The following is a 27,739-nucleotide window of genomic DNA, read 5'->3' as shown; positions in this document are numbered from 1 at the left end:
TGCAATCCCCTATGTTTGGTCTTACAGAGAGATAAACTGCTATCTCTAGGTCATTTGCCCCTGTCATATATTTTGCCAAAAATCCTGTCCCTCTTTCAGCTAACCAGGATGCCTTCTTTCTAAGTTTCAATCCCAGTCTTAAGCCATAAAGAGAAAAACCTGGCACAGCCTGGACCCCAGAAGAGTCCTTAAGATATACCTAGATTAGAAATCTTCAAGGGAATAGTTTTCCATTCATTGTATTGATGGGTTAAAGGAAAGACCCCCCTAGGCATCAAAATATGTCATGAACGAAGGATCAAATCTGGTATCCAGGAGGCTTAGGAGAGCCACAGGAATTCCCTGTCAAGTGAATTTTAGAGCCTACTCCACTGGAGCCCTAGACACTTGCTGACCCAGAGAAAGGAGACATTAAATGAACAAGATTTGCACTGCACCTTTTCACTAGTCACTGCAGATGCAGGTCTACCACGCATGGGTGGAGCAGAACTTTGTGAGAAGCATCCCCTTCCAGGGCAGTGGATTCTCTTTGCCTTTCTGACTTCCTCTGGGCCTTCAGAGCCCTCTTCTAATTCAGCCTTGGATCTCGTTCTCCTTTCCTAGAGTGTTACTCTTAGCAGAGGTTATTATCAGGTTGTCGCAAACCAAGCCACAGATAGGCAAATAATATTGCTGTTTACTGGCTAATTTGGTTTCCATGGCTTGATCACAGCAGTGCATATTCCCATCCTAGTGAATTTTCTAAGACCAGGCTTTGGTAACAGACTTGCCTTCTTAGCAAGGTAAGTGGGGTGGTCTTAACAGTTCTCTTTCGGGTCAGAAAAAAACGGGGGAAACAGCATGACTTCGTTGCCTATCTTGAATGAATGAGGAGGGGGAAGCCAGAATTTGTACTTTCGGTCACAGACAGCGAACTGGCTGTTAAGGATGAATATAATTTACCTTTGAATATGAAGGAAAATAAACTTGTTGCTGTTTTTAAAAATAGGGGGCATGTTACACAAGTTCTATGCTGTCTTGTATATAGGCCCAGACTGTACACAGTGCTGTTTGATGTTGACTCTGTCTTTAGAGGGGTAATTCATAGCCACTGAATTTATTTTGGAGGCCTTTCTCTAGCATAAAGTGTACTGCAATTTTACTTTTAAAATTTACTCTACAGAAAAACAGTTCTGGTTTTAAAATAAGTTTTTCTTATCTTAAAGGTAAAGATTCTAAATCGGAAGGAGTCAGCCCATCTCCAGTATCTTTGGTACCAGAGGAGAAAGTCTCTTTTGGTTTATATGCACTCTCAGTTTCTTCACTTACAGTGGCAAGAATAAGGAAAGTTTACAACAAATTGGATAGTAAAGCTATTGCCAAACAGGTATGTTAGAAAACACATGGTATTAACTTCAGAAATTTGCTAGGTTAAAAATGATCTCAGACTTATAATTCTATATATTTTCACTGTTAATTTTTGTTTTTAATTCTGTCTGACATTTGGGCTCTACGCTGCTGTGATAGCCATCACCTATGCCCAAATTCACAAAGGTATTTAGGCTCCTAATTTCCATTGAAATCTGTGGAAGTTAGGTGTCTATATACCTTTGTGGATCTGGGTCCTACTTACTAAAAATGTTCTCTGTGTTCATTTTTCTCTTAGGTAAGCTTTTTAAACTGCATTGCAACATTTTATGGGATGATGCTCTTAGATGATCCTCTCCATTAGAATTACTAATGACAGTTTTATTCCTTTTTTCCCTTTATTGCAGATGCTCATTGTAATTCCCAATGAAAATATTTAAGGCCATAGTGTAGAACAAGAAAGTTGATAGTAATAGAAGTAAACATTACTAATGTCCCGATCTTCTGAATGTGCAAATGTGTAGTGTTCCACTAACCCTCATGTCCATAAATGTTTGAAGGTTCTAAATTAATGTCATAGGGACAACTGCCGTTTTGACTAATTTCCTTTACTTGGAGCAATATTATGTCTCTAATTTTTACTCTGATTTGTGAAACTGATAATCAGTCTAACAAATGATGTTCTTAGCTAATTTAATTTTTTTTTAACCTGTCACTGAATTGATTACTTATGGGATCACCATTTCTAAGTGTTGTAATTTGTTTCATAGAAATTAGGGTCAGTGGAAATCCTAGGGCTTGTCCAACTTCTGTGATAAGTTATCTTAGTGGCCTCTTTGGGTTATTTGAAAGTTAATTTTATTTTTAAACCTTCTCCATTCTTTACCATGAGAGAGAGAGAGGAAAAATTGTCATATCTGTCGCAGTTCAGGGCAGTTGCACCTGTATTGCCCCTTGGTAATCCAGGAAGGGCACCCACTCTTAGGGTCCAAGTCCCCAGCCGTTGCCTTTCTACCTGTGTGTGTGTCTCTTCTGACTGTAACATTTCCAGGCTGCACGGTTCCCTGGCTTCACAGCAAAAGACCATGTATGTAAACAGGCCTGCTTGCTTCTCCTTTCAGGGATGGTACACAGTGTAATTGACCACAGTTATAAAGTATCACACAGCACTTCCTATGCAAACATATTTATTCTTAGGGTATAAACAGTACAAAGAAAATGTATTAAAAACAATAAATACTTACCTACATACTTGCTAATAAATTTACCAGAGATTCTTTCCCCCCACCTCCCAGTGTCTCCAATGTGGGCTCTGGCAGGGGAGTCCTTCAGACCCCCACAAAAGGGTCCGTTATGTTTCACAAGTTCAGAACAGTTTCAGCTGTGAACTAGCACACACGAAAAGTTAGTAGTCCAATCTTTAAAAAGAACAGGAGTACTTGTGGCACCTTAGAGACTAACAAATTTATTAGAGCATAAGCTTTCGTGGACTACAGCCCACTTCTTCGGATGCATATAGAATGGAACATATATTGAGGAGATATATATACACACATACAGAGAGCATAAACAGGTGGGAGTTGTCTTACCAACTCTGAGAGGCCAATTAATTAAGAGAAAAAAAACTTTTGAAGTGATAATCAAGATAGCCCAGTACAGACAGTTTGATAAGAAGTGTGAGAATACTTACAAGGGGAGATAGATTCAATGTTGGGAATGGCTCAGCCATTCCCAGTCCTTATTCAAACCGGAGTTGATTGTGTCTAGTTTGCATATGAATTCCAGCTCAGCAGTCTCTCGTTGGAGTCTGTTTTTGAAGTTTTTCTGTTGTAATATAGCCACCCGCAGGTCTGTCACTGAATGACCAGACAGGTTAAAGTGTTCTCCCACCTGGTTTTTGAGTATTTTGATTCCTGATGTCAGATTTGTGTCCATTAATTCTTTTGCGTAGAGACTGTCCGGTTTGGCCAATGTACATGGCAGAGGGGCATTGCTGGCACATGATGGCATATATCACATTGGTAGATGTGCAGGTGAACGAGCCCCTGATGGTATGGCTGATGTGATTAGGTCCTATGATGATGTCACTTGAATAGATATGTGGACAGAGTTGGCATCGGGGTTTGTTACAAGGATAGGTTCCTGGGTTAGTGGTTTTGTTCAGTGATGTGTGGTTGCTGGTGAGTATTTGCTTTAGGTTGGGGGGTTGTCTGTAAGCGAGGACAGGTCTGTCTCCCAAGATCTGTGAGAGTAAAGGATCATCTTTCAGGATAGGTTGTAGATCTCTGATGATGCGCTGGAGAGGTTTTAGTTGGGGGCTGAAGGTGACAGCTAGTGGTGTTCTGTTATTTTCTTTGTTGGGCCTGTCTTGTAGGAGGTGACTTCTGGGTACTCGTCTGGCTCTGTCAATCTGTTTTTTCACTTCAGCAGATGGGTATTGTAGTTTTAAGAATGCTTGATAGAGATCTTGTAGGTGCTTGTCTCTATCCGAGGGATTGGAGCAAATGCGGTTATATCTTAGAGCTTGGCTGTAGACAATGGATCGTGTGGTGTGTCCTGGATGGAAGCTGGAGGCATGTAGGTAAGTGTAGCGGTCAGTAGGTTTCCGGTATAGGGTGGTATTTATGTGACCATCGCTTATTAGCACAGTAGTGTCCAGGAAATGGACCGCTTGTGTGGATTGATCTAGGCTGAGGTTGATGGTGGGATGGAAATTATTGAAATCATGGTGAAATTCCTCAAGGGCTTCTTTTCCATGGGTCCAGATGATGAAGATGTCATCAATGTAGCGCAAGTAGAGTAGGGGCGTTAGGGGACGAGAGCTAAGGAAGCGTTGTTCTAAGTCAGCCATAAAAATGTTGGCATATTGTGGGGCCATGCGGGTACCCATAGCAGTGCCGCTGACTTGAAGGTATATATTGTCCCCAAATGTGAAATAGTTGTGGGTGAGGACAAAATCACAAAGTTCAGCCACCAGGTTAGCTGTGACATTATCAGGGATACTGTTCCTGATAGCTTGTAGTCCATCTTTGTGTGGAATATTGGTGTAGAGGGCTTCTACGTCCATAGTGGCCAGGATGGTGTTTTCTGGAAGATCACCGATGGACTGTAGTTTCCTCAGGAAGTCAGTGGTGTCTCGAAGATAGCTGGGAGTGCTGGTAGCATAGGGTCTGAGGAGAGAGTCTACATAACCAGACAAGCCTGATGTTAGGGTGCCAATGCCTGAGATGATGGGGCGTCCAGGATACCCAGGTTTATGGATCTTGGGTAGCAAATAGAATACCCCTGGTCGGGGTTCTAGGCATGTGTCTGTACAGATTTGTTCCTGTGCTTTGTCAGGGAGTTTTTTTAGCAGATGGTGTAGTTTCTTTAGGTAATCCTCAGTGGGATCAGAGGATAAGAGTCCAATCTTTATACAGTTCAGGAGTGCTTGATCTGGAGTTTCCAGGAGCAGATAATCAGTAAACAATAGGGTTGTTTTTTTTTTCCCCTCAGGGCATGGCTTCAAAAGGGTGGATTTTGAAGTAGATCAGTTGCACTCCCCTCATTCCTAACTATTTCCTAGGAAATGCAGTTCACACATGGTATCCCAAAAATCCTTTAAAATAACTAATATCTCCCAGAGATTGCATCAATCCTTCCTGCTCCTAAAGGAGTTCCATACAATCCCACAATAGTATACAAACATTTTCATTTTCAATACAATGGGCCCTCAAAGATATTAAACATAATTCAAGAAGGTTTAACTTAATTCCCTAAGGTTTGCCTGGAATGTTGCAGGATACTGTTGTAGAGACACAACATCATTTTCAACAGCACAAATCTTCTGGCTCAATCACTCTCTTTCATGGTATTTTATTCAGCTGGCTGTTTCTTCTCATGAGAATGCCACACCAGTGAAGCTACTGCACAACTCAGCAGGACATCTGAATGGACCTGCACGCACCATTGGAGCAGCTCTGATAGGATATTTGGGTGAGATAATTTGATGTTAATGTGTGTTTACTGCATTAAATATTTTTGATTTACAGTATACAAGAACAAAGGTCTAGAAGGTGGATATGATTAAGTATCCATCAAATAAAGATTGTCTACATTATTTTATTGTATTAATCATGTCATTTATTTTATTAATGTGTTTTGTTTGTTTAATTTCTGCCATTTTAAAAATGTAAACATCACAATGACTTTCCACAATACCTATGCTTTCATTAAGCCAATTAAATAACTTAAACATAATTCTTCCTCTTCCTTTTTATGGGCTTAATAGAATTCATCAACTTTATTTTTGTTTTAATTAAACTGATAGTAAAATATGTCTGTCTTGTACTTTTTATGATTCGTGTACAAAAAATGAGGTAGGTTTTTAATAATTTTATTTTTACCACTTTATGCTTAGGAGTAAGAACATTTGTCCCGAAGCCTGTTGCCACTACATTACAATACATTGGTGGAGCCGCTGCTATTCTGGGTTTGGTAGCCATGGCATCAGATGTAGAAGGACTATATGCAGCTGTGAAGGCCTTGGTGTGTGTCGTAAAGAGCAACCCATTAGCCAGCAAAGAAATGGAAAGAATCAAAGGTTATCAGGTATGTAAGAAGTTAGACGTAGTAAACCAGGTAGATTGAATTTCTGTGTAACTTGGCACTCTTACATTTCAATGCACTTAAAAATTGCTTTTTATTTATTATATTTAGTATCAATTGCTGTTTTTAAGGTTGCCTTACTATCAGTTGAATAATATAAATAAGGACTTGGACTTCATTGGGGCATCCTTAAATTCCATCATGCTAAGAGCTTACTTGCCAAGAGTTTGTAGCACTCCCCCTTCATTGTCTACAAATGTGGCTTCAAACTGTGTACTTGCCAATGTGACAGTCCATGAGCACCATAGTGAAATCATAATGTGCTAGCAGACTCTCTCAGCAGACACTTTGCAGTTGATCATGAGTGGGAGTTTCACAACTCTGTAGTGAATAATATTTTCAATCTATGGGGTTCCCCCACCAGGGATCTGTTCACCTCCCAAACAAACAGTAAGTGCAACATACTCTGTTCCAGAAGAGTGCTGGGTCACCACTCGCAGGATGATGCTCTACTTCTTCCATGGTCAGATCATTGGAACAATGCCTTCCCTCCATTTCCACTCCTGCTTCAAATTTTATGTTTCCCAATCTACTGACTCAGGAATAGCAAGATCAGGCATCCCAACCCATGGCTACTACATCTGAGCCTGTTTTTAAGATGGGGATTGTCCTTAGAGCAATCATGTTCTCAAGCTGTACAGAATATCCTTTCTAATGGAAGGATTCCACTAGGAATTGCTACCTAACCAAGTACAAGTGTTTCTCTTTTTGGGTGCACTTTTCCAGAAACCACAGATATTCTTCTCATTCTGGACTATATTCTTTCCTTGAAGACAGCAGGTTTATCTGTCAATTCCTTATGGGTCCCCTTGGCAGCAATCAGTGTATACCATGTGCTTTCATAGTGCTATTAGATCTTCGCACACCCTCTGAATAGCAGATTCTGGAAAGGCCTAATCAGTAAATTTCTGCCTATAAAAAAGCCTACTTCTTAATGAGACTTGAACCTTGTTCTCTCAGTACTCACTTAGCCTCCTTTTGAACCATTAGCTTCTTCCTCCGTGTCTCTCCTATCCATGAAGGTCGCATTCATCGTAGCCATCACTTCAGCCAAGAGGGTTGGTGAGCTTGGGGTGCTGATGATGGATTCTCCTTACACTGTATTCCATAAAGACAAGGTTTCATTATGTTTACACCCTAAATTCACCCCCCGAAGTAGTCTGAGTTTCACCTGAACCAGACTATCTCCTTACCTGTGTTCTTCCCAAAACCTCTCACATCCTCAGAAGATAGGAGGCTCCATTCATTCGACGTTGGGTGAGCCTTAGCCTCTTACCTGCAGAGAACAAAAACAATCAGAAAGTCCCATAGACTGTTTGTTGACACAGCAGAAAGGGTCACGGGTCAAGCTGTATCCTCTTAAAGAATCTTGAAATAATCTTGGGCTGGATTTTGCTCTGTCAGCTGTCTAGTTTTCCTCTTTCTTATGGGGTCAGAGCTCATTCCACAAGAAGGCAAGCAACATCTGTGGTGTTGCTTCACGAGGTGCCTTTACTTGATATTTGTAAGGCAGCTATGTGGAGCTCAGTCCACATGTTTGTGAAACACTACGCCATTGTACAGGATTCCTCTACTAGTGCATCTTTTGGAACAGCAGTCCTTTGTTCAGCTCTGCCGTCTACAATCTTGCCTCCCCTCCCCCCCCTTCGTATTTGAGTACTGCTTGTCAATCACCCACAGTGGAATATGCATAGGGAACAGCACTTGAAGAAGAGATAGTTGCTTGCCTTATAGTAACTGCAAGTTCTGGAGCACAAGATGGCAGCTTGTGCTAGGATGTCATAGTACTGTGTACCAGACCATTTCAAAGTCATCATTGAAGTCCTTGGGTGTTATTGAATTAGAAATAATTCCCAGATATTTTATTAAGGCATTCGCCCCATCGTCAAATAATTGTGTCCTGTTGTTCAGATAGAATCTATTTGATCACATAAGACCCTGTCAATACTTAGCCTCAATTGCTGAGTTGAGGGCTGAGTGAGAGTCTTCATTCAAGCTATCTTCAGTTTTGATGGGTTTAAAAAAGACATTTAACATTATTTTAACACTTTTTTAGGGTCGCCTTTTTCCAAAAGAATGCCCCAAGAGAAAAGACTGCTGTTTCAGTATTGTACTTTCTAGTTTGCTTTCAAATATTGTAATAAATCTTGCATATTTAATACAATCCAGCTCAATAGACCATTTCTGCTCACTGGGCACCACATCCAGAATATCAAGGTTTTAGAGCCATTGATTACATAATAATCATCAAATCTGCCATTATGTTTTTAAAAACTTCTAGGATATAAATAGTGTCTATTGGTGTTCTGACCTAGTGTTTTGCTGGGGATTAATAAAGAACCATAATTCATGGATACTTTTTTTTTTTTTTAATGGCAATCCTAGGACCACAAAAAAAGCATATGATCAGTTTTATGGAATTACTAGATTAGGGTCACTAAAAGTTAGAATTTAGCACTGTTCAGATTTTGGATATAAAGCACTTCTGTAACTTGCCTTTGAATCCCCTGATATTCCCTTCCTAATTGTCAGACTTCAGATTTGAAAAGCCCCCCTTGCTTTGGCCATTAAACGGCCTTTCACTTGCCATATTGAGTCAATGTTTTTGGATAATCCTTTTGTCTGATATGGTACTTATTACAGCAGTGCAAATTCAGTGCAGCGCTAGATGTGTGCCCCAGCCAGTGGCAAAGAATATTAGATAGTTTAGGAGCAGGGAGATATCCCTCCCAGCTCAACATTCTTGCCTTTTTCCAGTTGATCCTAATTCCATCTTCCTGCTTTTTCATCACACCCTTCAAGCTTACAAGGTTAAAGGAAGTTTATTGGTCCTACATTTTATAAAAGCTCCGTTTTCTTAAAGTGGATTTACTGTGTCCACGTTTGCTGGTTCCATTGTGCTTTGATAAGATTCATATTTTTTGTCTGCAAAATATTTGTAATATGGATTATTGTCCGGAACAATAATGTAGAAAGAATGTTCATGTGCTGCTAATTTTTTTCCCCAGTTATTGGCAATGTTGCTAAAGAAGAAACGCTCCCTTTTGAACAGCCATATACTACATTTGACCTTTTCCTTGGTGGGAACTGTGGATAGTGGGCATGAAACCTCCATTATTCCAAATTCAACTGCCTTCCAGGATCTGCTATGTGATTTTGAAGTACGTATAGCATCCCTGACAACTAGAAATGTTATTTGGATGGTTAATGATTCAGGTGCTAATATAATACCTTGGCAATAAATCATAACAGAGAAGGTGATTATTGTGAGAATATTATACTTTATACATAGTTCAGGACAGCGGACAAACTATGGATAGCCTCTGATCTACCATAGTGTAATTCTCATGGTAATCTTCCTGCTGCAATTGCTTCACTGCTAATAAAATTATTACTGGATACAAAAGATATACCTTTTCATTGTAGAAGAGGATGAGGATTGCAGTTAGCAGTTGAACAGCAGTTTCTGCTAACCTGTATGTTTTTATGTAGTAAATATATTGAGATACAAAAGATATGTTGAAAATAACAATGGGGTAAAATTCCAGTACAGCATGTCCGAATCTGTGTATCAGATCCCCATTAAAGTTCCATATGCATGGCCTACAAAAAGAACCCTAAGCTTGCAGTTTTAAACCAATAAAAGTAATCCAGAGTTACATGCTGTTATTCTCTTCCTATTTTATGCTATTGTGTGAAGAATAGCAAAGCATTTTACATAAGATGTTACCCAAGATGAATATAGCTGGACTTCTTGGTAATAGTGACCATAATATACCAGTAATTAAATTTAATATCCTTATGGCAGAAAAAACACCACAGCGGCCCAATACTGTAGCATTTAATTTCAGAAAGGGGAACTACACAAAAATGAGAGGGTTAGTTAAACAGAAATTAAAGGGTACAGCGCCAAAAGTGAAATCTCTGCAAGCTGCGTGGAAACTTTTTAAAGACACTGTAAGAGAGGCTCAACTTAAATGTATACCCCAAATTAAAAAACATAGTAAGAGAACCAAAAAAGAGCCACCCTGGCTAAACAATAAAGTAAAAGAAGCAGTCAGTGGCAAAAAGGTATCCTTTAAAAAGTGGAAGTTAAATCTTAGTGAGGAAAATAGAAAGGTGCATAGACATTGGCAAATGAAGTGTAAAAATACAATTAGGAAGGCGAAAAAAGAATTTGAGGAACAGTTAGCCAAAGACTCAAAAACTAATAGCAAATTTTTTTTAAGTACATCAGAAGCAGGAAGCCTGCTAAACAACCAGTGGGGCCACTGGACGATCGAGGTGCTAAAGGAGCACTCAAGGATGATAAGGCCATTGCGGAGAAACTAAATTAATTCTTTGCTTTGGTCTTCACGGTTGAGGATGTGAGGGAGATTCCCAAACCTGAAACATTCTTTTTAGGTGACAGATCTGAGGAACTGTCCCAGATTGAAGTATCATTAGAGGATGTTTTGGAACAAATTGATAAATTAAACAGCAGTAAGTCTCCAGGACCAGATGGTATTCACCTAAGAGTTCTGAAGGAACTCAAATATGAAAATGCAGAACTACTAACTGTAGTCTGTAACCTACAATTTACATCAGCTTCTGTACCAGATGACTGGAGGATAGCTAATGTGACACCCATTTTTAAAAAGGGCTCCAGAGGTTATCCCAGCAATTACAGGCCTGTAAGGCTGACTTCAGCACTGGGCAAACTGGTTGAAACTATAATAAAGAAAAATATTGTCAGACATATAGGTAAACGTAATTTGTTGAGGAAGAGTCAACATGGTTTTCGTAATGGGAAATCATGCATCACCAAACTACTAGAATTCTTTGAGGGGGTCAACAAGCATGTGGACCACGGGGATCCAGTGGATATAGTGAACTGAGATTTTCAGAAAGCCTTTGACAAGGTCCCTCACCAAAGGCTCTTACACAAAGTAAGGTGCCACAGGATAAAAGGAAGGTGCTTTCATGGATTGGTAACTGGTTAAAAGATAGGAAACAAAGGGTAGGTATAAATGGTCAGTTTTCAGAATGGAGAGAGGTAAATAGTGGTGTCCCTCAGGGGTCTGTTCTGGGACCAGTCCTATTCAACATATTCAGAAATGATCTGAAAAAAGGGGTAAACAGTGAGGTGGCAAAATTTGCAGATGATACAAAATTACTAAAGATAGTTAAGACCCAGGCAGACTGCAAAGAGCTACAAAAGGATCTCTCAAAACTGGGTGACTGGGTAAAAAAATGGCAGATGAAATGTAATGTTGATAAATGCAAAGTAATGCACATTGGAAAGCGTAATCCCAACTATACATATAAAATGATGGGGTCTAAATTAGCTGTTACCACTCAAGAAAGAGATCTTGGAGTCATTGGTGGATAGTTCTCTGAAAACATCCACTCAGTGTGCAGTGGCAGTCAAAAAAGTGACAGAATGCTGGGAATAATTAAGAAAGGGATAGATAATAGGACAGAAAATATCATGTTGCCTCTATATAAATCCATGGTACGCACATATCTTGAATACTATGTGCAGATGTGGTCACCCCATTTCAAAAAAGATATAATGGAATTGGAAAAGGTACAGAAAAGGACAACAAAAATGATTAGGGGTATGAAACAGCTTCCATATGAGGAGAGATTAATAAGACTGGGACTTTTCAGCTTGGAAAAGAGACAGCTAAGGGGAGATATGATTGAGGTCTCTAAAATCATAACACAAGAACTAGGGGTCACCAAATGAAATTAATAGGCAGCAAGTTTAAAACAAATAAAAGGAAGTATTTCTTCACACAATTTACAGTCAACCTGCGGAACTCCTTTCCAGAGGATGTTGCGAAGGCCAAGACCATAACAGGGTTCAAAAAAGAACTAGATAAATTCATGGAGGCTATTAGTCAGGATGGACAGGAATGGTGTCCCTAGCCTCTGTTTTCCAGAAGCTGGGAATGAGTGACAGGGGATGGATCACTTGCTGATTACCTGTTCTGTTCATTCCCTCTGGGACACCTGGCACTGGCCTCTGTCAGAAGACAGGATACTGGGCTAGATGGACCTTTGGTCTGGCCCAGCAGGGCCATTCTTATGTTCTTAAGATAATACACAGGACTCTCATCGCGCATTGTTGAGTTCTCTCTGCTTTTTACCTATGCAAAACACAAGCTGAGTTAACAATCTTATTTCTGTAGTACTTTGCTATTTTTTTAATTGTGAATCCCTATTTTCAAATGTTAACTCCCTAATAGGATATTCTATTTTGCTCAAATCAGCTCTTAAGGCACGGAAGTGCCCAGTTTTCATCCCTATGTGTCAATTTAGGTGTCTAAATACACATTTGGGGACATTCTATTAAGGAGACCATGTGTGGAAATTGAGCCTATTTGTTCCTGTAGCATTTCCTTTTAATTAACTTTCATGGAATTCTTACAGCTCTGTTTTAGTGCCAGTGACGTGCTTTGAAAATCCACCAAGGTGTATTATCATGCGTACATATATTAAGGTTATGAATATGTAGCCAGGAAATGTAAAGTTGATCCTTTGACTTCAACCTTTCACAGGTGATCTACAGAAAAGAAAAATGAGTTTGTGCCAATTTTTGCTTGTTTAAAATATGCTAATACACACAAGTATTGTGTGCCTGTTAATGTTGTTGTTTATATTATATCTAACCTAAATCCAAAAAAGCAAAGATGTGAACAGATCAAACTACCTATATCTCAGACCTCCACTTCTGAATCAAAGCAACAATAGAGTTGTTTGAAATTTTTTTTGTCAAATTGCCTTTATTTTCCAGAAAACCAATTTGCTTTTTTCAACATTGTATTGTTTTTTGAAAAAAGTAATTTTTAACCAAAAAAAGTTTGTTCAAAATTTTTTTCAACAAGCGTTATTCTGCTGATTCAGCAGAGATGTCTTGAGCCAGCTGAACAGATTAACATAGAGTAGGATCTTCAGCAGAGCAATATCTCCTTTCACAAAGAATACTTATTAGTTTGATGATCTTATTTTGTTGAAGATCCTGCCGTTCACTGGTTTCACAGAGATAATATATTCAACAAAGTAACAGCTGTGGTGTCAAAGATCTTGTTCTCCATTAAACTGTTCAGTTTGGGTGATCTCTGCTTTCTTTTTCATGAAAGACTCTGAGAGCAACTCGAAAACTAATAAGTTTAATATCATAAACTCTGATGGTATTAAACTTAACTCCCATTTTACTATACACAGAGAGAGAACTTTTGGTGCCCTGTGTTCTTCTGTAGTCTTTTGTACATCTTTTTTTTTTATAAAGCAGTAAGCCGGGGCTTGTCTATCTCTTGGTATATTAAATAGGATATTAACTTTTTGTTTAACTTAACCAAGAATATAGATTTGTATACAGAATGTACCATTGTGTATTCTGTATTTCAGGTCTGGCTTCATGCACCATATGAGCTTCATCTTTCGTTATTTGAGCACTTCATTGAACTTCTCACAGAGTCCAGGTATTAGTTGAAACTGGCTTCATAATAAGGCCTATGGGATAACAAATTACACAAATACACAGATGTTCTCATTTTTATTAAATCTTTTCTCTCTTTCAGTGAAGCCTCAAAGAATGCTAAATTAATGAGGGAGTTCCAGCTAATCCCCAAACTGTTGCTGACTCTTCGAGATATGTCTTTGTCCCAGCCCACTATTGCTGCAATTAGTAATGTACTGAGCTTTTTGCTTCAGGGCTTCCCCAGCAGCAGTGACCTGCTCAGGTAGCACAAACGTTTACTGATTTATTTTAAAGATACTGGTGCTCTTGCAAGAAACCTGCTGATAGTAATTCTTCTAGGGTGACTAAAGTAAAGAGTTTTTGTATGGAATAGTTCCAGTAGAAATGGCAAAACCAAACATAGAAAATAGTTTAAAGCCAGCGCATTGACTTGCATCTTAAATCCAAGTCAGAACAGAAATGACTGAATACTGATACACCTTAAAATGTTTTCCAGAATGTAGGGCAGTAATGGAGGAACACAGTGTTCTAATTCCACAGCTACTATGAGAGAGTATGAAACTTCCTTGGATATTGTTAAGTCTGTGTCATTTCTACTTAAATTGAGGCGTTGTTTCAGAACCCATAGAGTTGTCATACTGCTCACTGTTAAAATGCAGCATTTGCCAACATTTATCACTCTTATCTGAGAGACTTACTTCTAGCTAACAGGTAAAATTCTCTGATAAGATTAAGTTTGCCACTTGTATGTTATGATATTGCATATGGGTAGAAATTTGCAGTGTTGTGAGTATTTTGCAACAGGGAGGCTGGTTAGTTTTTTTGGCTTTTTTTGCTTCTTGAGCAAAACCAGTAAACCCAAAGATTTGAATAGGATCAAACATCTTGCCTGGCTCCATTTTTACTATGCAGGACAGAATGTACACGGGTACTATAGGGTATAGCTTTAATTTTAATACTAAATGAATAAGTTGTAACATTTGGTTCCTTGTTCCTACCACTCCTCATGGCCACTGGCTTTCCCTGTACAGCAGCCAGAACCTCGGTGGCATTTCCTAAAGTGTTGCCACAATTAAGAGCTCCAGGGTAGGTGGTGACTTTTCCCACAGTGACTTGTCATCAAAACAAGAATAAAGAGAGACAAAATAAGCTTAAAATGAAATAAATGGTATATGTAACTCTGTAAGAGTTAAGATAGGGGGTACTGTACATCTTGGATTCGTTACAGTGATATATGCAATATCTTACTTTGTCCCTTTCCTTAGGTGTCCTGTTACTAAGACAGTCTCTTCCCTCCTAGGAGCTGTCATTCTTCCCCCTTTCTGAGATCACATTTTGTGTTTGGCTATTTTTTATGCCTGTGGGGGTGAGATCATTCATTATCCTATCACCCATGCCAGTTAAGATTTCATTATCATTTTAAAGAGTAATGTTTGATAAGGTATACCATCTTGGGGAACATATTATAGTCTCTGAGCAATGATTGTCCCCTATACCTTCTAACATTCCTTTGGTCTGGATCTGGAGGTATTTCCAAATTTCCTCTCTCAAAACCTAGCATTTTCAATTATTTTACCTAGTAAGTACATTAGCTATCTGAATGGGTCAAAGTGACTGCATTCTGGTTTGCATATCAGTTGACCAACAATGTTAGATTGAGGCAAACTTTGTCTTTACAAGTGATGGGATTAACATTTTTGGTATACTTTCATCTTTCTAGTATTTTTGTTCTATTAGATGTGAATTATTGACAGATTGAAGTCCATCTGTCATAGAAATACACATTGTAATTCTCTATCCATAAAGGTTTGGACAGGTCATCTCTTCCACTTTGCCTACATTTGCAGTCTGTGAGAAGTTTGTAGTCATGGAGATAAACAATGAAGAAAAGCTTGAAACTGGTAAGTAGCTTCCAGTGCTTGAGAAATAATCATCTGGGACACACTCTGTGTGCTTAAATGCTCTTAAGTTGTTATTGATGATGATCTCTACATTTTAATTCTAGTATACTGGCTCCAGCTTAGTTTTAAATGTTGTGTGCAAAGCAAGCAGTGCAAAAATAAAACCTGTTTGTATCTGCTCTCATTTTGTTTTCCTTCACTTAACACTATATTTTCTTTCTACTTCCTCCCACTCACTTCTTCAAAAACAGTTGGGCATCTCCACCTCTTAAATGAGAGATGGATGACTGGTGCCATCTGTCCTCCAAATGTGGCATCTCTTTCACTCAGTAAAAGGAAGTGAAAGCATCAATTAGTATGGTCTGGTTTTTTTCAAGCAGAAAAAATAATTGCCCATGTCTCCTCTGCAATTGAACACTTTGTTAGGTACTTTTAAAACATTTTTTATTAAAGCTACAGACATAAAAAATTCCAGTGAAACTCCTGTCACAAGGTTGAAGCAGGAAAATGAAGCCACTGTATCGTCTTGGCATCTTAAACTTCCTCCTGTCCTGAAAGTTCCAAGATCTTATTGATCCATCATTAGTAACTATAATTAAAAGCTGCAATTAAAAACAGTACAATTGTAGTAGTGATTGTTCAATTGAGGAGGTATTAAAGAATATGTATTGTACTTCTATCTCTGAATTTTGGTTTTCTTTCCCCTTATTTAAAGGAATTTGCCTTTAGTATCTATGGAGATCCTTTGTTTAGCATTACAGGAATCCTTTATGTATTGTGTGAGATGTTACTGGGCATGTTTCTCTTCCTTGTTTCCAGCTACTAAATTGTATTAAAAGAGAAGTAAATATGGAAATATCTTCCTTTAGCATTATTTTTCAAGTAAGTGTTTGCTGTAGCTGTCACAGGGATATTACACAATTCAATGAGTTGGGAAGTGATTTGGGATATGAATCGGTAAACAAGTGGATTCTAAGGTCGATTATTAAGGTTTGGTCCATTCAAACAAAATGTCTGAGAAACACCTGTTTGCAGTAGATCGTTCCCACTCTTCTTTTTTCTGCAAACACCTATCTCGGGACATCTATGCACCCACCGTCTTTTTTTTTTTTTTTTTTAAACTTCCCTCAAAACATGTTTTTACCTTCTGCAGGAAAAGCCTGATTTTCGTCTGTATGCACACATAGGTTCACAAGCTGAAGTGAAGGAAGGTACTGTAGAAAGAAAGACTAAGAGGGGACATAAGTTTTCAAATGCATAAAAGGTTGTTACACGGAGGAGGGAGAGAAATTATTCTCCTTAACTTCTGATGATAGGACAAGAAGCAATGGACTTAAATTGCAGCAAGGGCAGTTTAGGTTGAACTTTTAGGAAAAACTTCCCAATTGTCAGGGTGGTAAAACACTGGAATAAATCGCCTAGGGAGTTTGTGGAATCTCCATCATTGGAGATTTTTGGTTAGACAAACACCTATCAGGGATGATCTAGATAATACTTAGTCCTGCCATGAGTGCAAAGGACTGAATAGATGAGCTCTCAAGGTCCCTTCCAGTCCTATGATTCTATATATCCAAACTGACTGTATTTTGTTTTTTTCTATTGTTCACCCTGCATTTAATGTCTGGTTTTATTATTTTCAACTGCGCTTGTTTAAAGCTATCTGCTTCATATTTCACTTAATTCCTGTATTTTATGTTTAGGAACAGAGGATGATTTTGGAGGCCTTGCTTCTGCTAATCTTATTCTTCTGCGGAACAGACTTTTAGATATCCTTCTCAAACTTGTATACACGTCTAAAGAAAAGACAAGTGTTAACTTGCAGTAAGTACAAATAACTCATCTGATGGAAAAGGAGATGACTGTAACAGTGGGTTTGATTTATGATATCAGGTAAAGGGGGAGAAAGTCTGGGGAGCCACACTCTGGGTCACTAGTTATACTGTGATTTATACTAGTATAAATCCAAACGAACTCCATGAAATTAAGTGAAATTATTCATAATATACACTGGTGTCACTGAAAGCAGGATTTGGCTTTGGCTACACTAGAAAAAATCAGATATGTAATTCTTCAACCATGTATTCCCACGTATGGTAGCAACAGTGGACAGTGTTTTTTACTACTGTCTCATCTAACTTTGCTCTGCATCCTCCAAATCATCCTCTAATTGTTTAGACAGTATGATGGTAAAAACACCTGCACCCTGTCTGAGCGACAAAGTCCACTGTTATTGCTACCACAGGATGGAGCTGCACCAGAGAAGAATTATGTGGACTCTCCCTAAGAGAGAGAGAAGTTTTTTGCATTTTATTTCATGAAATAACAATTGCAGTGATTCCATCCGTTCATTTTTAAAGGTGGAGGTGGGGAGGGAGGTGGTGTTCAATTGTGTGACTTTGCTGTTGTTGGGTGGTTGTTGTTTTTTTACTCTTAATATACACAAAACCAGGTTTGGGATTTCCTAATGCTCTCCTTAATTCTTTATTTATAACTTTTATATAACAACTTCATATACAATGATCAAGGAAATATAAAAAAACAAGCCATCCACGGTCACAGCGAGAAGGGCAATCAAATTCCAGAAAACTAAAAATTTAATTATCAAATAATCCCTGTATAGAAAGATTCTCAGTAACTTCATTAATCCTAAAACATTAAAATATATTTAAAATTTCAGGTTAAGCCCAATCGATTTACAGTTCATGAAACAACAGATCCATAAAGGAGTGCGAAAAGGGTCTTGTACCCTTTGTGTCGAGTTTGGATCTTCTGTTTTAAAGGATTCTAACAATCACTGCATTGAGTGGCTGCACCAAGCCAGCTTGATGTATTTTTGTGGATTACTTAGCATATTCAAATTCTGCCATAGCTTTTAGGCAATAAATCTTAAAGCTCAACCATAATCTGGGAATTCAACAATTTAGTACATGCCAAATTTGTAAATGATATATTCTACATTTTTTCTAAAGTTTCTGCTTAACGCTTTCCTTCTGCCTGTGCATGGCACAAAGATTTGATGTTTTCCAGTTTTTTGAATAACATCTGTATAACTTTATAACCTGTAAATGACTCGCATAAGAAACAGTTATATTATCTAGAAGTTGTAATTTGTAGACATAAATTTCCTGTTTAGCCCCCAGTTTCACATCAGTTTTTAGAGTAATCTCAAAGCCAATTGTAATAGTCCCGATGACTATGACTATATTCTCAATCCTCCCATTCCATTGAACCAAATACTGACAACTCTAGTAGTTACTGCTAAAGACATCTGATTGGCCATTCCTTCTTCTGTACCAGGTAGCACTCACCTGAGAAACCGGTCCATGCTTTGACTGATTTTAATTTTCTCTGATGTTCTTCTCTGTGTTTGACATTGAAGCTTTGATTCTTGCCAGGCTGTCCATTATAGGAAATCTTTTAAATATTTTACCTTTTTTCATTAGGGCATCTGAAGAACTGGTCAGGACCCTGGGTTTTGATTGGATTATGATGTTTATGGAAGAACATCTGCACTCTACCACAGTTACTGCAGCCATGAGAATTCTTGTGGTCCTGCTAAGTAATCAGCCTATACTCATCAAGTTTAAAGAAGGCCTCAGCGGTGGAGGCTGGCTTGATCAGACAGATTCTGTGTTGACAAATAAGATTGGCACTGTGCTAGGTATGAGCTTTCAATTATGATGATTTAAGGATGTGTCTTTTGATATTTTTATCGTCTAAGAATTGTATGTTACTATTACAAAATTAATCTTATAATACGTAGTGTTATCAAATAGTTTCAGTATTAAAAGGTTTGTTGTGTTGGTTGTCTTGGTTGCTCCTTCCCATTATTTGTTTAGGCTACTGAATTTTGGTTTTCTTAAGAGAAAGGGTGATATTTTTACTACTCTTAAGTGGTATGGCCACATCATAATGCAAGTTTCAATACAATTTTCTCTTAGAGTGAAATTGCCCCCTCACCTCCCTGCACAATGCCTAAATAACTAGATTTTGTACAGTTTGTGGGCCACTGGATCAATTTTGAACATCTCCAGCTTGCCCACAATGGCCAACACCAACTCTCTCTAGGTGGATGCTGTGTACAGCAGAGGATGTCCTATCTGATTATTGCCCTCCACCTAGTGCTACTGCACTGTTTGTGTTGTTTTGCTGGCCTTCTGCTTTTGGGGGAATTTCAGCTTGAATGCCAGCATATAGCGTTTCCTTTCATTACAAATGTGATTCTTTACAGGTAAACAGTGCTAGCTGTACAGTGTAAATCATCTCAGCTGAGGAGGAGGACAAAGGCCAGCTTTAGGCTTGTGTGGATGAGAAAATTGCACTGGTTTAACTTAAGGTGTGTTTTGAAACGGATTTAGTAGAACTAGAGTGAAAGGCTGTATGGACAATCATATTTTGGTTCAAATGAGGCTTGTTTTGGTTTAGCTTAAGTTAATTAAGAACAGGTTTAATTCTTAGCTCATTCTTCAATCAGACTATGTGTGTCCACACGGGTTTGCATCACTTCATTAAATCTGTTTGAAAACTTATTTAAGTATAAACAAGTGCAACTTTTGCAGGTGGACAAGCTTAACGCGTTTAACTTAAAGTGGTTTTGAATCAAGATGAAAAGAAAAAGTTACATGCCTATGTTCTGCTTATGATTTCTTCAGGGGAAAAGAGTAATGTTGTCTTACAATTTAATTTAAGAGTGGGATTTTCAAAAGCACAGTGTTGGTCTAACTCTGCTCCCTTTGAAGTCAATGGCAGTTGAACTGATTTTGCAATGGGATCCTTAGTGGCATCCCTTCAGGGGATAGCATGTTCTACTTATGAGGCTGGGAATCACACAACTGAAATTGAATTTCAGACTTTGTAATTAAATCACTGTGTGACCTTGAGTAAGTCACTGAAACTTGTCTATTACTTCGTGCATAAAATACAGTTGATAAAGTTCACCTGACTTGTGCAAAGCACTTGGCAATCAACAAATGAAAAGCAATATGCCTTTGTCTGATGTAATTATATCAAAAACACAAGATAATTCTTCAATCATTTCATTGAGCAGATTAAAAACCTTCATTCTGTTTTTCTCAAGCAACTGTTATATAACCCTTCTAAAAGTGTCTGGTTATTACATAGTATGCTGGTAAATACATAACAATGTTTAACTAATCTGCCTGGTTTTCAAGTTACTAGAAATGGTGACTTCCTCAGAGAGAAGTTTTAGTAATAAGTTTGTGACTAAGTCTCAGTTCAAAATATTAAAATCAGTACAACTGACGACTATTTAGTGCCATCCTCTGACTCAGTCACAGTTTTTCCGTTGTGAAGTCAGTGGGGTTAACTTACACCGTGAGTATTTTAGGATTTGGCCCACTGGGTGAGAGAGAGTTTTCATAAAGCACAGTCTAGAACAGATGTACAAAATTACAATTGACAGTCAGATAGTAGTATGCATACCATTTGCCCAGTCCAGCAATATGGAATTTTACATGGGAAGCTTTGGCGTTAACAAGTCTTATGAAGTATTACCATTCCCACAAGAGAGTGTGTCAAGGAAAAATTTCTGCAGTTCTGAATTATGCCCTGTAGTTATCTGTTTTTATTCTATAGTGAAGAGGCTAGTGTTCTTTCTTCTTTCCTTCCTTCCTGAGTACTCAGATAGGAGGTTTGCCCCTTTCTCCTTCCTGTCAAAAAGGGAGATTGTGACAAAACTCTCTTCTCATTAGGGAAGTATTCAGCATCAACTTACTGGAGATGCCTTTTTCTGTTCTTCCTTCGGCACATAAGCATACTTCATGAAGTGTTATGTATATCTATATATGTAAGTAAGAGGAAGAGCACAAGATGACTGGGTAGATATAGATTCATAGATTATAGGACTGGAAGGGACCTCGAGAGGTCATCGAGTCCAGTCCCCTGCCCGCATGGCAGGACCAAATACTGCCTAGACCATCCCTAATAGACATTTATCTAACCTACTCTTAAATATCTCCAGAGACGGAGATTCCACAACCTCCCTAGGCAATTTGTTCCAGTGTTTAACCACCCTGACAGTTAGGAACTTTTTCCTAATGTCCAATCTAGACCTCCCTTGCTGCAGTTTAAACCCATTGTTTCTGGTTCTATCCTTAGAGGCTAAGGTGAACAAGTTCTCTTCCTCCTCCTTATGACACCCTTTTATATACCTGAAAACTGCTATCATGTCCCCTCTCAGTCTTCTCTTTTCCAAACTAAACAAACCCAATTCTTTCAGCCTTCCTTCATAGGTCATGTTCTCAAGACCTTTAATCATTCTTGTTGCTCTTCTTTGGACCCTTTCCAGTTTCTCCACATCTTTTTTAAAATGCGGCGCCCAGAACTGGACACAATACTCCAGCTGAGGCCTAACCAGAGCAGAGTAGAGCGGAAGAATGACTTCTCGTGTCTTGCTCACAACACACCTGTTAATGCATCCCAGAATCATGTTTGCTTTTTTTGCAACAAGATGTATACAAGATGACTTGCCTGCTTATCAAGGTGACTCATCCCTAGTGGACAGATGCATACATTTTCAGACTGGTTGTATGGTCTGTAGTAACATAGAGAACAGCTGGTCTATTTGTGCAAAATCTGGGGTAAAACTTAAATCTCATGAGTTTAAGTACTGCCCTTAAAAACTAATGTTATGGCTACACTGTATAGTGTGCCACTGTAGGCTCTTTAGTGTAGCCACTTTAAGCTGATGGGAGAGACCTCTCCTGTTGACTTAATTAATCCACCCCCCAACGAGCGGCGGAAGCTATGTTGGCGGAAGCTCTCCCGCCAATATAGCGCTGTCCACCGCTTAGGTCGGTGTAACTTACGTTGCTCTGGGGCTGGCTTATTCACACCTCTAAGTGACATAAATTATACTGACGTAAGTGGTAGTGTAGACACATTTGATTTACAGATGGTTGACATGGAAGCACAGGTGCTGGGGGTGCTGATGCATCCCCTGGCTTGAAGTGGTTTTCATCATATACAGGGTTTACAGTTTTGTTCAGTGGCTCTCAGCACCCCCACTATACAGATTTTCAGCACCCCTGCATAGAAGACTGGTTACCAGCAGATCCCCTATAACATAACTAAGTGAAGGTTACAGTCTTTATCTGTGAGCCTCTGTTCAGCAATGATGGCAGGTAAAAAGCGCAAAGAAAAAATTAATCTGTGAAAATAAGACCTATTGCAAAGAATAACTTGGAGAATGAGTTAAAATTTAGATGGAATATACAGTGTGGCTTTCAAGTAATGAGAGTACATTAGGTTTACTGCATCTGGTATGCGAACGTTGCAAGTTTTAAGCCTAGTTCATTGTTGTGTACAAGTCTCACAAGGGCAGTCATGCACACAGAATATGAACACAAGCTTTTTGTTTTAAATAGTTTTTTTTTCTTTTAGTATGTAGATGGCATATTCTTTATACATGTTGAAAGTAAGTCTGACTTGTGCAACTTCATCTTTGACAGACCAGTTAAACTCTTTAGAGTTTGAATTTTATGAAAGAGGATATGAATCACTCCTCTTTTATTCTGGACTGAACTGTACTCAGCCTAATAATACTAATGTGAACTTGTAGGTCATATGCATATTCAAAATTCTTCTATCGAATGAGGAATGACACAAACTCCATCTGTGAATTTTAGGTAGCCTCGGATTGGAACTTTGCATTTGAGCACCTCCATACTTGGGGAAAGCTTGCATCTGGATCTGAATTTCATGCCTTAGAGCCATTTCTACATTAAGTATCAACTAAAAATATAAAATAAGGTCTATTACACAGATTAAAAACAATTTTTGGCCCAAATCTTCCTGGCTCTGATCTTCCTGCCTTTGATCCATATTCTCTTTCTGAAAATATGGCTGCCTCCTGCTTTAATATTGTTTGTTTAATGCTGTCAATGTCTTAGGAACTGTACAATACACAGAGATAAAAAAAATCTGCCCTAAAGAGCTTAAAATCTTAGACACACAGAGAAGACAGGATACCCAGGGAAATGCAGGAAAGAGAAAAGCTGTTTTTATAATTTTAACTATTTATTATGAACTCACTTATGAGCATTGTGGAAAGATGGGTTTTAGGAGAGATTTGAATGAGGGGGGGAAGTGCTTTTGAGAGTTTGGATTGGGAGATCACTGTTGTTTCTCATTATTATTATTTTTTTATATACCGGGCATTAAAAATAAATAGTTACTAGTAATTTTGGGTTCAGTCTTGCAGAGGAAATCTGTTAAGGTATAGATCTTTTGTGTCCTCATGGAATCCCATTGAAGATAATAGGATTCCATGAGGCTGTAAAGGTTCACCTGCCCAGATCCCTTTGTAGGACTGAATACTAGCTAGTTTTGTAGTAGTTCTAATGATTGGGAACTACTTAATATTTCACTGCAGTTTTCCTTTGAAGTTATCATGATATAATTGTCTGAATGCTGTACCATAAACATGTACATAGGACTATAGGACTTTTCCATCATATTTTGAATTACAGTAGCAGTCAGAAATTGAACAAAGGCAAGTTATAGATCATCTTTTTATTGCAATAACTGACGGGGGTTAATAAACAAGGCAAGCATTAAAGAATCAATCTTGGCATCAGGCCATGAGTGACCAAAGTCATGTGGGATAAAAGAGAAACTGAGAAGTGGCGTGGTTCCAATTCCATAGCTGTCTTGCTGTCATCTTTTGTTTTGTTTAGTTTTCAACGTATGGAATGTCTTCTCATAATCTGGGCAGTGTTCTGAAGAGGTGACTTGGAAGGGATTTTCAAATAATCGGGGTTTTGCCCCTGTTGCTTCTTCATTAAAGGGGTGGGGATGTTGAATCTTTAACAAAAACACAAAAAGCTCGTTAGACATTAGGTTAAGTAGGAGTTAACGAAACAAACAGTTTTTTAAACAGGCTGATGAAAAAATCCCTTTCTCTCTGTTGCTCATCGTTCAGTCTCTTGACTAATGATGTCTTTATTCACTAGTTCTTTAGTCATAGAATTTTCCAGGTTAGACAAGACCTGCATTTCTAATGTAAAAATCAATATTATATGTGGTTAACAAAAATCTTTCAGACCTTTTATAATGAAGCAAAAAGGACAAAAACTATTTTTCCCCCCACTCTGCTTCTCCTCCTCCCCAAAGAAGGCAAGTCTATAGGTATGTCTCTACCTTGAGCAGGAGTTGTGAATCACAGCCTCAAATACGTACCTAGGGTGTTGGTCAGGTAAATACTCAGGGCGGCTAGACCATCCCACTGCTTGCGCTGCTGTCACTACACTCAGTGTTTACCCCGGTAGCTCAATCAGAGCTACCACAAGTATTTCTCCTTAAGTTGGGAATCTCATGTGCAGCTTGAAGTAGAGACATACTCTGTATCTCTACCAAAAGATGTATATCTGTCTTATCTGATGTGTGTCTGCACGTAATTTTGAAGTCTGAATTGGTACCCTGCCAAGTATATATTCTATCCAATATGGCTCTTTCTCCCAACCTGATGAAGAATGAATTTCTCAAATGACTTCCCAGTTTAGGGTCTGATGCAAAGCACGTTGAATTGAAATTGGAATCTTTCCACTAGCTTTAATGGGTTTGGGATCAGGCCCTTACTTTGTCAGTCCTAACAGAGTTGTAGGCAATACCTTTTATGTTTGTCTGCTAAAGTAACCACTTCTACATCTGAAGTCATTTCACTATATAGTAAAATGTCTCATTCTGCACTAAAGAACTTATCCTCATTTTTTGAATAAAGAAAGGTATAAAGTTTTATTGAAAGCATACTTTGGGTTTTTTTTTTATTTTTCTTTATAGTGCTTTTTCTTCTAGCTACAAGATGGAATATATATTTTGTACTTCTCAGCGAAATTTAAAACCCCCTGTCATTCCTCTCTGTAAAACCATTTTATACTACATTGCTATTCCTATTAAGGAACTATTAAGTCTTTGTTTACAGTTATTTCCCATAACATTTCCCTCAGGGTAGTAAACTGGAAAAATATAATTAAACTTTCAATTATTAATAAAAGATTAATTAAGTAGGAGAAAATTATGAAAAATAGAATTTATCTGAAACTGTTGTGAGAGAGCATTTTTGTTAGCATTCATGTCATACCATTTGTTTGGGTAATCTTTAATCATAATTTGTTGTATTTCTAATATATGAATGATAGACAAAATTTGTATTTGCATTTCTTTTTTTAGGGTTTCAGAACTGTTGATGCTTTAGAGTCTTGACAATTGTTGTTCATTTAGTATTCACTGTAAATACAGTAGAAAGCCAACTATATAGTAAAAAGTTTTCATTCAGTCAGAAGTTCTGAGGACATCACAAATAGAGACCAAACTTAAAAAGAAATTGAGGGGCTTTTTTTGTTTTGTTTTGTTTTGTTTTAAATTATATCAAAGTTGGTACCCGGCCAGACCCAGATATAGAGATATTTAAAATTGTTGCTGGTCCAAAACTTTTAAAACTAATGGTAGTGATGTATCTGATTATCTTGTCTGAATATGTCTACAATTTTTTTTAATAAAAAAAAATTCAAAGATTCCTAATGAAATAAGATATGAAACTATTTACTTAAAGGGTCACGTTTGTGAATTTCACATGAGTTAGTAGTAAACATTTCATTACCATTTGATGGCTCTTTGATAGACTATGTAAAATGAGTTTGTTTCTAGTGAACAAAAGTTTACAACGCAAATTATATTTGTAGCTAACTGGGCTTGCTGATGATAATGTCAGCAGAAAGGCCAAAGTATCCGAGTAGTCATGAAAACTGAACTAGCATCTCACTGTTGTTTGTTATATTGGTACCCTTCTTCAGAGTACATTATTTACCAGTGCTGTCCATTCAGTACTTTTCCCAATCACTGAACGTTTTTTGGAGCTGGGAGGAATTGGTATTAAAGGTGCAATGTAAATTGCCTCTTGTGGCTTCCAGTAGCTTTTACTTAACTCTGGCTCCATTTTCTGGTAGGAAATAAAGGTAAATTAAGAGTATTTTAATCCTTCGTGCCAAGTTGACTTAATTAGTAAAAATTAAAATTAGTCATATATGAAATATCTGGAAAAATGCTTTAAATTCCATTCACTCACACTGGCAGTCAGACTCACGCTTTGCAACATAAGCCAACTACTTGGGGTTACGGTTAAACTCTCGCCACTGGGATGTAATTATATGGTGTCCTTTATAGGAGTTTTAAACCTTCCTCTGAAGAGTCATTACTGGCTGTTCTCAGAGTCTAGGTGGACCATTTGAAGTAGCATTACAATTCCTGTGTTTACTGAGAAACTTGTACTAGAACATCCATCTGATACTGTGAGGATTTTACGACTAAGTTTTTGACATTGATTTAATAATTGAAAAACGTAGCAAGTTGGTGTTAATATGAATGTGGTGTATATGTGTAAATTCATTGTTACTATTGTTCACTTCTAAAGTGCTCCCTTCTGTATTTGAATAATTTACTAAAAAGTGATGTTATAAACCGGTAATTTGCATGTTAACACTTGGCTTTTTTATTTCCCTTTCTCTTAGGGTTCAATGTTGGCAGGAGTGCTGGCGGCAGATCAACTGTCAGGGAAATTAACCGGGATGCTTGTCATTTTCCAGGCTTTCCGGTTCTTCAGTCATTTCTCCCTAAGCATACTAATGTACCTGCACTCTATTTCCTCCTCATGGCACTTTTCCTGCAGCAGCCAGTCACTGAGCTGCCTGAAAACCTGCAGGTCAGTGCACCTGTCAGCAGCAGCCGATGTAATCAGGGTTGCCAGGTAGGGATTATCTAGAAAGATATCAATATAATTCTGTGTAACACCAAAGAGAATAATGGATTAATTGCCCCCAAATTGATTCTGTAGTTAATTTATCAGCTTTATATTTAGACGTTTGGGATTCAAATTGTGATGAATTGCACTGACATATGACAAAAACTTGTCATAGCTGCTGCTATTATGTACTGAATAGATTTCTTGTAAAAAATATATATATATATATTGGGGGGGAATTTTATAAGAAATAGCAACTTGAGTCCCAGATTCTGTGTTCAGATCAATATGAACTGACTCTGGTGCCTGTATGACGACATGGGCTCTATTTTGGCACTAAGGGCCTGCCTGCAAAGACAGTTGTGGGAACGGGGTCAAAGGGATGATGTAATTGACTATGGCTTTGGAAACTCTGTTCAGAAAACATTGCTTTATTTCTAGAAAAGTGTTTTCCTGGGGTTACATACTGTGTTTTTAGTAGGAAAAGGTTTAAAAAAATTAAAATCTTTTTTCTAAAAAGGCATCTAACTTTATGTAGAAAACCCAGTTACACTTTTGGCCTTCACAACATCCCCTGGCAATGAATTCCACAGGTTGACTGTGTGTGTGAAGTACTTTTTT

The 27,739-nt window shown here is 38.1% G+C and overlaps 1 protein-coding gene across 4 annotated transcripts in view; it reads left to right on the top strand.

Annotated features, from left to right (window-relative positions):
- The window catches only part of WDFY3 (WD repeat and FYVE domain containing 3), a 292,238-nt gene that overhangs the window by 184,050 nt on the left and 80,449 nt on the right, over positions 1-27,739 (top strand). For 3 of the 4 annotated variants that reach the window (XM_054029392.1, XM_054029391.1, XM_054029389.1), the window contains 10 exons: positions 1,206-1,366; positions 5,211-5,322; positions 5,747-5,937; positions 9,003-9,155; positions 13,390-13,463; positions 13,563-13,724; positions 15,269-15,363; positions 17,064-17,184; positions 18,807-19,024; positions 26,889-27,124. In XM_054029392.1, the coding sequence (XP_053885367.1) occupies positions 1,206-1,366; positions 5,211-5,322; positions 5,747-5,937; positions 9,003-9,155; positions 13,390-13,463; positions 13,563-13,724; positions 15,269-15,363; positions 17,064-17,184; positions 18,807-19,024; positions 26,889-27,124 (1,523 nt within the window). The remainder of the gene's footprint in view (positions 1-1,205; positions 1,367-5,210; positions 5,323-5,746; positions 5,938-9,002; positions 9,156-13,389; positions 13,464-13,562; positions 13,725-15,268; positions 15,364-17,063; positions 17,185-18,806; positions 19,025-26,888; positions 27,125-27,739) is intronic. The other variant, XM_054029390.1, reaches the window with a different exon arrangement.

Source organism: Malaclemys terrapin, chromosome 5 (assembly GCF_027887155.1).
Source record: "Malaclemys terrapin pileata isolate rMalTer1 chromosome 5, rMalTer1.hap1, whole genome shotgun sequence".
Classification (NCBI taxonomy): domain Eukaryota; kingdom Metazoa; phylum Chordata; order Testudines; family Emydidae; genus Malaclemys; species Malaclemys terrapin.
The sequence above is the reverse complement of the archived record's forward strand: the minus strand, read 5'-3'. Positions and strand labels throughout refer to the sequence as shown.